At 36.7% G+C, this 12,368-nt stretch overlaps 1 protein-coding gene across 1 annotated transcript in view; it reads left to right on the top strand.

The window, feature by feature from the left end:
* Positions 1-10,825, top strand: part of MOSPD2 (motile sperm domain containing 2) — a 52,528-nt gene extending 41,703 nt beyond the window's left edge. Inside the window, exons 10-13 of the mRNA XM_072418418.1 lie at positions 963-1,088; positions 2,826-2,922; positions 3,965-4,095; positions 7,678-10,825. Of these exons, the coding sequence (XP_072274519.1) occupies positions 963-1,088; positions 2,826-2,922; positions 3,965-4,095; positions 7,678-7,968 (645 nt within the window). The 3' untranslated portion in view covers positions 7,969-10,825. The remainder of the gene's footprint in view (positions 1-962; positions 1,089-2,825; positions 2,923-3,964; positions 4,096-7,677) is intronic.
* Positions 10,826-12,368: the final 1,543 nt, after the last annotated feature.

The following is a 12,368-nucleotide window of genomic DNA, read 5'->3' as shown; positions in this document are numbered from 1 at the left end:
AATTGTTGTAAGCCTTTTAGTATTACCCACAGGGACTAAAATGTATTAAACAGACCAATCAAGGTTTTTGGCTTTATTCAACAATGCACACTGGTACACTTATTTAAAACTTAAAACTAACTTCAACTTTAATGGCACATATGTAGATTAAATTGCATAGCAGCTTCTCCTGTTTCAAGACCTGCGTTATTATCTCCCATATAACTGCTTTTAAAATTGATTTTGTATTTGAATGTTTCCTTGCAGGATTCCCCGTTCTAAGATATTATTTTCATACATCCCATCTTTGACAGCCTGATGCCAACACTATGCACAGCTGCTAATTGTCAATCTGATCACTTTAGTCTCCACTGACAGCCACAAGCGAATTAAGGTGGTTCTGCATCATAATGATTACATGCATGTTTGAGGTTTAAAGAGCCTTTAGCATGCAGATACCTCTGCAATCTGATAATGTTTCCCAAACATTATAATCCTACTGCACCCTCTGTAGTATAAATCAGTGATTTAATAGAAAGTTCAGAGATTTGGTCAGCTGGCTACAGTGGGTGCATGCACTTGGAAACTGGAAGTGTTCAAATCTCTTTATCAGAGTCTTTTAGGAAATACAAAAACCAGTTGAGTGGTTTATCCCACTGTCATCAATGTATAAATAACATCTGCTGTGTCGGCCTTTGAGCTTTTCCTCCCCTCATCTATAGGCGCAAAATGGAAAATCTGTTTTAGTCTTATGTCCAGAGCCAAAAAAGCTACTTTGTTCTGTGGTACTGTTAGAAAATAATGGTTAATCTTATTTGCTTGTGTGAACATGAATACTGTGGTAATGTTACATTTAACTACAAAACGTTGTTAGTTCCTATTTAGCCCTATTATAACATTTTTATAATCTATGATTTTACTTTGAACATTTTGCTTTGTACAGCAATGTGATTGCATTAAACTTTGCATCCTCTCTGTTTTAGGTGAACTACACTGAAGAACATTTCAAACAGGAAGATAGTGAAAAGACTGACTCAAAACTGAAAAACAGGAAGACGTCAACAGTTTTTAAAGGGCCTTTGCTACACATTAGGTATGACAAGATCAGAGTTTAGAAAGTTTAAAGATTACTCTCCTAAAATTGGTGTCTGTGGGGATTGTGAAACATGTTTCTTAAACTGCTGACATCAAGCCTGTTCAGACTTCAAAAAAGCATTTTCAGGCTTTTGCTGATGTGCCTCGTTTGTGCAGCAAAGTCACATCTTGCTGTTGATGTTTTTATCAGTTTCCCTCTCAAGTAAAACTCCCAAAGGATTGACATTATTTCATTTTTTGTCCTTGCAACTGGGAAAGTTCTACAATAATAAACTAATATGCAATATCTGTATATATATATATATATAATTGTTTATTTTGGAGACGTGTTGTTGTATATAGTTACCTTATCTGTAAATGTTCATCAAATGTACTTAGGACCCAAGGAATATTAGGGTTGTGTTGCTTTGGTGTCACTGCCCTGGAACTATGTAAATCAATCTAGCATGTGTAATATTTAAACGGGTTTAACATGCACATACGATCCTCTCCTTTGCTCCAACAACAAGGAATCTGTGAATCCAGAAAGCAGGACTAGCTGTGATCAGCAGACAATTAACAAGCTACATGTTTGTGAATCAGCCGTGGCAACTCAGCTATGTCCCCTGCTATGTCTTGTTATTCCCAATGTAGTGCAGTCGGGCACAGTCTACATGAAACTGTTGCTCTGTATTTAGTAGCAGTGCAGCAACTTCAGTAGGCTGCATGAAATGACATTTACTTGCAGGATATTTAGTAGGTATTTGTGAGAACAACCAGCCTGTCATCCACTGGCACTAGCAAATATTCATAGAACATATAAGACTATATACCGTATATAATATCCCTATTGTTCATTTAATATTATTTTCCTTTAGCATGAACCTAGGAACATTCTTTTCCAGATTTCTCACAAACCAGTGAACATGCATTTGTTGGTTATATCTCACATCACACATGTACATCTGAATCTTCAATTGTATGAAAGTAGTGTATAATACATATAAGGGAATTGACACAAAAAAAATCCTTGGCAGTGCTAAAACTATGCTGGATGATTTGAGCTTTTTTAGGCTTGACCATGTGTAACCAATTTAGTTTAAATTTAACAGCCATTATTTTGTGTACTTATGGCAGCCATGACTAGCTTCTTACCTCTGCTGAAAAGTGTAATGCACTTTAATTGTGGAGTGGTTTTTACACCTTTTTTTTTTCTGCTTCCCCCTCATTTTTTTTTTTTTTTTGCCAACAATACCTGGACCAGATGGCTGAATGAGGCTATGTTTCAGTGACCATGAGGTTGTGGTGTGTTTACCTGTTAACACTCTTGATAGTAAACCACCGCTACCTTGGAGGAGATACTACATATGTACTTTCCCCCCATGGCAACCCTCAAAGAGAATGAATCCAGTACCGCTTACTGCTGCCAGTGGTCAAATGTACAGATGCTGGTTGTTAAGAAAGTCTGAGTGACAGATCAGCTAGCAAGGTGCCATTTGCAGGAGTCGTGTGGGATCACCTGATCCCTAGGCAGACCTGAACCTAGCATAAATCCCCGCAGAACAGACCCAAACAGCGTGAAAATGTTGTCAAACTGTCTGCACATTCCATACTCTTTGCACTAAAACCTTTAAGCTATTTCTTCTTCCTTTAAAAATTGTAAACTATATATCATAAGGAAGCTTCATTTCATTTCTAAAAGTTTTTCTGTATTGATAGTGGTGTATTTCTGGAATATTCCTTGTAGAAATTTAAATTTGCATTACCCCTAGGTGAGGACAACTGCTCCAGACAAATACAGAGTAAAGCCCAGTAACAGCAGCTGTGAGCCCGGCTCCATTGTGGATATTGTGGTTTCCCTTCATGCAGGTAATTAGTCTGCACAACACTGTTCTGACATAAACCTATTGACAGCCTATAACAGTTAGTTTATATTTATATATAGTTTTATATTCATTTATGTTTCCTTTTTTTTTTTTTTTGGCAAATTTGAAAAAAGTGCAAAAGACGTGCCAAGTTTTTTCAAATTCCAAACCTACAAAATGAAATACATTGCTAAAAAATTTCCTGTATTACCAGTTTTTTTGCATATTCGTTTTAAAACTGCACCCTATAGGATGTACTAGCAACTTAATTTATCTGACTATATTGTAATACATTTTTTTAAATGTATCTATCTAACACTTTTGCATTGCTTGCTACATAATAAACAACAAGCAAGCAAGAGGGCACCATGACATAAGGTGTCATGCAGGTAATAACGAAGGTCACAGTCATCCACACCAGTAACTGCTTTACCCTACTACAAAATCAATACCATTTGTCAGTAAGTTATTTCTTATTTTTTCTATAATTTGCTTAAGAGATTTTTCTATCTATTGGCATGTATGTCTTTATCTAAAAGTAAATGTATGATTCTGGTCCTGTGTTATAGGTCCTTTAAGGGACATTCTGGCCAAAATTCCTTCTTACTTGGATGATTCCTGTGTAATGGGTTCCAAACTATTTGCAAAGAAATTATATATATATGTAGCACTTTTAGATTACATTTTATCTTGCAGAACAGTGTAAACACCGATAAGCCTCCTTGTTTTGTAGAAAATTGGTAATTCTGTCAATTTGAAGACCATGAATATGGTTGATAAGAAGTCATGGTAGAAAGTTTTAGCTACATTCTTCTCAGCTTCTAAATTTGATAACGTAAGAAGGCTCAGGACCTTGTCATCACCAAGTGGGCTTCTGATTGATTGCACTGCACATACAAATAGAATCCTTTCACCTAGACAGATTTCCAAAAGAACTGTTCTCTACATCCATAATGCTGTGCCATAAATATGCAGAAGAAAATGTATGCATCTTGTAATCTTTGTTCTACTTCTTTGCAATTTTTTTTTTCTTTTTCTTTCTAAAGCCTCTACAGCATCACTTCAAGATCGCTTTTTAGTGATGGCTGCAGAAATGGAGCAGTGCTCAGGTACAGGAACACAGGAATTGGCACAGTTCTGGAAGGAAGTTCCCAGAAATAAGATCATGGAACACAGGTAATTTTTGTATAGAAGATGCCAGCAATTTTGTTCACTAAATTAATGTGTAAACTATTGGTTGGCTCAGAACTAGTGAAAAAAGAATGTGGTGTTTATCAGAGTTGTGAATCATTTATTAGATAAACTTCATTAATGTTATTGTAAAGTCACATATGTAACTAAAAGTACTGCACAGATTTTGTAAACTGTAAATCCTGACATAAAACAAACTGTCAGAAAATCTTGCTGACTGAGATGAAAATGTCACATCTATGATTACATGTAAAACAACCAAACTTTCCAGGGTTGGATAGGTTGCCACAGCCCCTCCTGGCTCTACAATGCAATAATTGGTGTAATTTGCTCACGGTGGTCTGGGGTTTGTGTTCTTAGCCCTGTATGCAGATACCTTTTCACCTCCTACCTCACCTTTTTTGTTTGTTTTTTCTTTGAATGTGATGTTTCTGAGCACCACTTCTGGGAAGGATTTAGGCTACTTACACACATCAGATGATTCTTGTTCGATAATCGCCTCAGGGCTAGTATTGGATGAGAATCTGGCATGTTTACAGCACTCATTCAATGTCGTTCATGGATCCGTCCTGGCAGATCCACAAATCACAAACGATAAGTGAAGTGGAGAGAGAGCAGTGGAGTGCAACTCCCTCATCCACCTATGGTTACTAGCCTCCTTCCATATAGGGTATGTGGTGATTAGGTGTCACAATATCATTACAAATAAAGCGTACAAACTACTAAAATTATATGGTCCTTTAAAAAGTGGCACTCTGAGCTTACAGCAAAAAAACTTTAAGGTCTAAACCAAACCACTTAATAAATACATGCACAGCCACATTTAGTAATGGTCAGATTAAACAGGGATCATTGCATGTATTTATTAAGTGGTCTTTTTATGACACAGGGATTAGGACAATAATCCGAAAGAGGAAGAATAAAATGTTTAAACCAAACCAACTATAATAATATTGGAAAGAGAATAGATCTTCATCAGACCTAATTCTTTTAAGCAAAGTATTTATGTAATTTGGCATCTAAAGCGACCTCGGCTTCTGCACACTTTGAGATTGATTTACGAATAGTCTGGGTTATGACTGGCTTTGATCTTGTCCTAATGGAAACGTTCTTAAATCAGTTTGAACTAGTATGGGAACACAAAATGAACTTGAAGGGAACAAAAACCAGGTGGCACAAGTCCTAAAGAAGCTGAAAATCTTCATTAAATGTTTTGTGTAAAAATGTAAATGTAAATCATTTATCACAAGCTCTACTGTAAAAAAAAAAAAACTTTTTTTTTTTTTTGGAGGGGGGGCCGGAGGGGGGATTGCTGTAGCCAACCCATATCCATATTTGTTTACCGGCTGCATGAGTGTTGCATGTTTTCTACTAGACATTCCTTATTAAAGTAAGGGGTTTAGCAGAAACCACAGCCTGGTAATGCAGTGTGTGTTTGCTCCTACGTATGTAAGTTTTACATAAAAACGTGGCTGTTGAAAAAATTACACACTTAATGTTAACATAAAAAAAGGTCCTCTGAGAACCTATGAAACATAACATATACCACCACTGTACAGACAGGATAATTAAGTAAATCCAGGTAATTGCATAAAATAATAATTTATCATTGGAAACGAGACTTGCCAACTATTGTTTGGGTTAAAAAGGTGCCAGGCAACAGGAATAGAAGAGTTTATCATTGTGCTGTAATTACTTTGGTATTTGGAGTGTATGAATGCACAAGGTTCCAAAAGTGCACAGACTTCTGAAGTTTAATGAGCCACCAACTTTGCAGTGGATTGCTAATTAATTAAGTTCTAACTCTGAATCTGTTCTATTTCGTGATAACGAATAGAGTGGCAAAATGGAGTAGCAGCACTATTACGTGTTAGCTTGTGTTGTCAGGTTAATTAATATTCTTTGACAAGTTCAAAGCTTATCTGAAGTACAATTGTTTGTGTCAATGCTCATGGAGAGTCTAAAAAGGACATGGCTTCCATGAGCAATCATTAAAGAATGCATGAGGAACTTGCAGTTGCAGTGGACATGTAATGTATATTTTCAGCATTTATTTACCTTATACCTATAGATTGTTGTTTATAATTGCTGTTATTGCTTTTAAGCACAGTAGATACATTGACCATACTGTAATATAATTTGGTTAAAAAAACAAAAATAGATCACCTGTTGAGATGTTACTAAACCCCAGCACCCAGCATATGCACCTCAGGTCTCCTTCTTCCAGACCCTGTTCTGCTCTGGTCTTAACTGTTGCTATTTTGCTGGCAGCCTGCAATGAGCATGTGAACACTCCTAATTTAGTGTTTGCTCAACTTTTTTTTTGTCTTTTATATACATTTGACGCACAATGTACACTTATCAGCCAAAAGATTAAACCACCGGCCTAATATTATCTAGGTCCCATTTGTGCAGCTAAAACAGATATGATCAATCAAGACATCAAAAGATCCCCGGCGGTGTCATATGGTATCGGGCACTAAGACATATCATTTGTTGCACTGCCTCCACTCACCTTCCTTCTACCCATAATGCATCCTGCTATTATCTTTCTTTGATAGACAACATAAAAACGCCCAACTATTGACATGATCTAAAAGAGGTAATCCATGTGATCCATCAGACCAGCACATCTTCTTCCATAGCTCTATGATCAAGTTCTGATGTTTGCATGCTCATTGTAGGCACTTTTAGCTGTGGACAGGGGTCAGCATTGTTCTGGCATCTTTTTCTCATGGCTCCCTTTTTCAGGAACGTGTGCTACAGTAGCCTTTCTATGGGATCAGACAGCTCTCCCATCCCGTCATGATGATCAGTGAGCCATGGGTACCCACAACCCTGACACCTTATGCACAGGTTCTCCTTTCATGGACCATCTTTTGCGTGTAGCCGGAACAGCATACTAGGCACTAGGAAGTCTTCCAGTCATTGCAATTTTTTTTTTGTCCTCGAAACACTTTTATATCAAGCAAAAAATAATCGGCATATATAATTTTATAATATAGTGTTGACTGTCTTTTAGTTGCAGAGTGCTTTGAACATTGGATTTAGACATTTCTGAGAAGATCATTCAGAATTTTTTGGATTGGGTATAGGAAAATAATGGGAAAATAAAGGTTTAATAGTTGAAATATCACTCACAAAGTATCAGTTACATGATCTTTAATAACTGGTTTATGTAAATAAAAAAAAGTATGTAAGTGAGGATTTGTTAGGGTCTGTGTCGACTGTTGAATGTGCTAGGGGAGTTTTGCATTCCCATTAACCTCCATAGGAATGCAAGTCAAACACATGTTAGGGGATTGATTGCAAGTCAAAAACTCCTTTCAGTGAAATCTAAATGATCTCTAAAGCATCACAAACTGATGGCAAATCACTAGTGATAGAATCACTTTACAGGGCCCCATTCATCCATCTGGCCAGTGAAAGAGTAACATGGAAGAAGCAGGTCAGTATTTACTTTGCATTTTTAGATGATCCTATTACTGACAAGTTGTCCCCAGAGAGATTATTAAGTCTGCAATAAGCCTTTGACTTTTGTGTCAAAAACCACTAATATGTTGACTAGTTATTGGTAGTTGAGGTGAAAAATGAACTAATCTGCCAGATTAAGACAAATGTAAGCCTGTCTAATATTCTAGTCAGAGCTATAATACTCTACTATTACACATTGTCCTTCTCACAACTTTTTTCTTTTCTATTTTCTTTTCAGTTAAATCAAATTCTCGAAACAAACCGAAGACTAGAGGAGCAAATTGGGCAGTGTGTCTGGTATCAGCATGTAATAGCATTTCTATTGTCTATTCTAGTGGCCATAGTTTTTGCTGGTATGTACATGATGAAAGACTCTAGCAGCTAGGTAACACTGGAATCTCTGCCAACGCCAATTCATCTATGGAAGGAAGGGGAAAATACCAGACCAAAGTTGCCTTTACTATTCAGTGTGTTATATAACTACACAGTAACATGAATTATCAGGATATCAGCGGTACACATACAAATGTTTTGGAAGCCATCATAGATATGGCTTCCAAAATCATCATAGATATGGCCATCATAGATATCTTATTAGCTTATCAGTGTTGTTTAGACATTTCCAGACTTTCTTCTGGGTTTTACTTTCCAACTCTTTTGCATTACATGTATGTCACAGTATACAGACTTTTCCAGAAAAAATCAGCTGTGTAATTTTTACAGGCCAGAGTAAATTCGGTTCCATCTCCCTATTTTAAACTGGTTGTTAACATTCATAGTCATGTGAAAAAGTAATTACACTGCATGGACATTACTGACTATTTGAACAGACAGCCATTAGATCTTCATTAGGACAATGACTACAGATAGATAAAGCAAATATTAAAGGTTTGTCTTTAAAATCATATTTCCAACAAAAAATATAAATAATTTATTGGTGCACTTTGCTTCAAAAGGTGGTATGACCCCCATAGCAGAAATAAATTGAAAGAATCCACCAACATACTCCCTAAGAGAGGTTCATATTATTGGCACCTAATTGCAAACTATTTATTTTCATTTTGTGGATATGAATGTGTGACAAATGTAAGTGTGTACTTACCTTTCCTATGTAACATATTTGAATATTTTATTCAGGTTGTAAGGACTGAATACATCATTATATTGCATGTAGGCACTGTTGGAATGAAGTTCTAACGTATACCTGTTCAAATATGCTGAAAAAAGTCAGCAGTTTCTTACACTAAAAGTTTCCTTACTTACGCTCATACCTGTCGTTAAAGATATTATGTTATCAGCATTCCGAATTCACTAATACGTCTGTCAACAACACTACGTGCATTACCAGTCATACTATTCAGGTATCTGCAGAGTTAGGGATTCCTAATTACCCATAGTGTCTGCTTTATATGTTTCTTAACCCATCTGCTTCTAGCATGATGCTTCTAGCTAAGGTGTCTCTTGAAATATGCCATTCATCAACATCTGCTATAGTGAGGTTCCATCCCAGCTTCTCCTCTCCATGGTTTTGTGATTGCATTGACCAATGGATGTGTTATACAGTAATGGCAAGATTTATTGGGAATAAATCTTGTATATTTTTAGAAAACATAGCTAGTTTTTTGCTTGACCTGTAGTTGGGATGAGCACTCTTCTAAGGCAAATCGACATTAAGATGAGGATATTCACTTTCTAGTGTTAACTGTCATATGTCACTACCTTCTCTTTACTATCAAAGTCAGGTAGGTTTGAATCATTAGATCTGCTACTGCTTTTCTTTGCTGGAACTCTCCAGTTGTCCAGTATGTTGGAGTTTATGAGGGGTAGGTGTTATGTACTGGACCAGTGGTCGCCAACCTTTTAGGGAACCACGGACCATTAAATTTACCAGCTCCAGACCGTGCCTGTGCGGGGAAGCTTGGTGTCACTCAAAGGGGAAACTTCCCCCATAGTGACATCATGATGCCAGCACCCACTCACTCTGAGCCTGCGATCCAAAGACAACCCGCCCACTTCCCTGAGCCTGCGATCCATACGGGGTACATGCTCCATGGCTCTGGCCGGTTCGCCCCCCCCAAGTGCCAAGAGGGGTTCTTCTCCTGCACAAAGACGGTAAATTTGACAGGTAAATTTGGTTGGCGACCACTGTACTGGACAGCAGAAGGGTACATGAACATAGGATGTTTGGGCTTTCTGGTCTTTTTAAAAGGGTACTTTCTACATTTTTGCTGTGAATCCTTAACAGGGCTTATTTATTATTATAATGATATAATGAAAAACATCCAGTGACATATTTAACTTTATATTGGAGACTGGCCTGGCCGACTGGCCAAGAAAATGACAGCAGTAGTTTGTTTTCTGTACAGTTATTATTTGCATACAATGCACTACAAATCATGGTTCAACTCATTACAGTCACAGCACAGTTTCCATATTGTAGTGTTTAATGGGAACATAGTTGTTTAATAACAAAATTTTACTTATTGGCCACAAGCTACTTTGCCAAACTTTAGGACATATGTAATACACAGATGGACTAGACCTGCATTTCTCAACCTTTTTTTACACGGGGATCCCCTTGAAATAACTTTCAGGTCTTCAGGGACAGCCACAGCCCACAATACATTAGTGTGATGAAGATCAGTAGGAAGGCCGCCACCCTTAGAGATAGCCAAATAGTTCATAGGTATTAGTTAAACTGACCTGAACAGATAAATTGGTTGATGCTTTGGACCCTGGTTGAGAAACCCTGAACTAGATTGAGCTTTGAATATGAAGTTGCTGAATATTAAAGTATATTCCCCTCCTAGGAAATCCCCTCTTAGATTATCATGGGAATAAGTGTCCCCAATAAAAGATTATTATTCCCAGTGGCAGCTTTTCAGTCTTACTCATGATCCGGACAAGTTCTTACAAACAGACGTTTAAACCCCTCACATATCTATTCAAATCCTAAACAATTCCTTTAGTTATACTTTAAATTGAATTGTGCTCTGTTGTGTCACGATGGAAGGTATATCCTTATTATTTGCTAGGGCAACAGCTCTGTATTTGCTTTAATTTTATTTTGAAAAAATATTAAAAAAACAATCCTCAGAATGTCCAAAAGTATAAATATATTCCAATGAAGTCAAATAGATGTTTTCTATTCTATTTAAACCTACCTGCTTATATGCTATGTTATGACTTGTTACATCTTCATTTTCTTACAGTACATTGTATTAAACTAGAAATGGATTTCATTCATCTGTGCAGTGCTGCTTAGCCAAATAGATGTATTATTTTTGTATTTTTTCTCACTTTGAGTAATGTAGGAATGCAGTATTGCCAATGAACAACGCACATTAATGCTTGTGCATAGGTCTGATTGTCCATTAGCTGGCCACACACAAGTAGATTGTAAAGCTGACTTAACAATACCTATGTAGTATAGGGCCTGCCCTAATGGATGTGGCAAGGATGGATTGGTAAAGTTTTGGTAAAGTCAAAAAAGGCTATATGATTGGATGGTGCAACCAGCTTTTACACAGTGCCTTTCAAAATGACGTCTGTGGAATAGGTTGGAGAATAAAAGCAGTAAAAGGGTAATAAAAATATTGTTAAACTGCTAGAACTTTTTTTTAATAAAAAAATTAATTCAGTATAAGTTTTAGTTTCCTAATCCAATATTAAGTGAGGTTTTGGTACTGGGTGGGGTTTGGACACCATTGGCGTGTGATAACATTTATGTGAACTTTTAAAATAATTATTGCAACTTTTATAACATTTGAACTAGTTAAATGCATAAATCCCTTTAATATCTTTTCATTTTTATCTGTTTAACCCTAATACAAAAAGATGTCTTCTCTAAATGTGTCTATGGACATAAAATATTGGTTTCCCTAAAATGCCTAAAAAAAAGTTATTTCTTTTTAATAAATAGTAGCGGTTTACTTGTACTCGTGTTTTGATTTACCACCTGTATCAGAAATTTAAAAAAAAAAATTGATCAGAATCTTTTTTCTGCCTGCTACAGCTGAAACCAGCTGCTTGCATACAACAGAAATGTTTCTGCTTCAGAATATTTGTTGAAGTTAAATACAGATAGAAGATGTACATGCGTAGCCCTGCTGCCACTAGGAAACAACACCAGCCCCACTGTTCAACACAGGAAATGCCATCAGCTCCTCGGGTCTTGATTAGTTTCAATGAGTTGAATAATACAAACAAGGAGTCATCCGCCGTATGGCAAATTCAGTAACTGCTTTATTCACATACCAAGACAGGTGAATCAAAAGAGCATGATGATGCGTTTCATACTACCAGTACAGTCAAAAGGCTTTTCCTTATGTCAAAGCACTGGTGGTACAAACTATATTAAGGAGCTACTGTGCTCCTTGGTGCACATTTGCTGAGTATGGTATACCACTGATGACTCCTCTCTGAGTATCTTGCAAATATATGATAAAAATCTCGGAAAATGTCATTTAAATATATTTAAAATACCTGGAAACTTAAGAATATTGCAGCTGAAGCAAAAAGCTAACAGCAAAAATGGGAAAAAACTTGAAATAATTGTACACCAGGCATGTCATGACACATAGAAAATACAGGAGAATACAGGGCTTCTGCAATAATTGGCAGGACCATGGTCATGGTAAGGGAAGAGGTAGGGCTTTCTCTAGAGAGCTCCTATAATCACCTCTTGGGCGGTCCTTGTATTCTACCTTTCCTCCCTTTCTAGGTGTACAACCTCTATCGGTGTGTTTGGCATTCAACAGTTTAGAAAATTTTGAATATTTTTGT

Source organism: Pyxicephalus adspersus, chromosome 1, assembly GCF_032062135.1.
Source record: "Pyxicephalus adspersus chromosome 1, UCB_Pads_2.0, whole genome shotgun sequence".
Lineage (NCBI taxonomy): Eukaryota > Metazoa > Chordata > Amphibia > Anura > Pyxicephalidae > Pyxicephalus > Pyxicephalus adspersus.
This window is presented reverse-complemented; position numbering and strand designations above follow the sequence as displayed.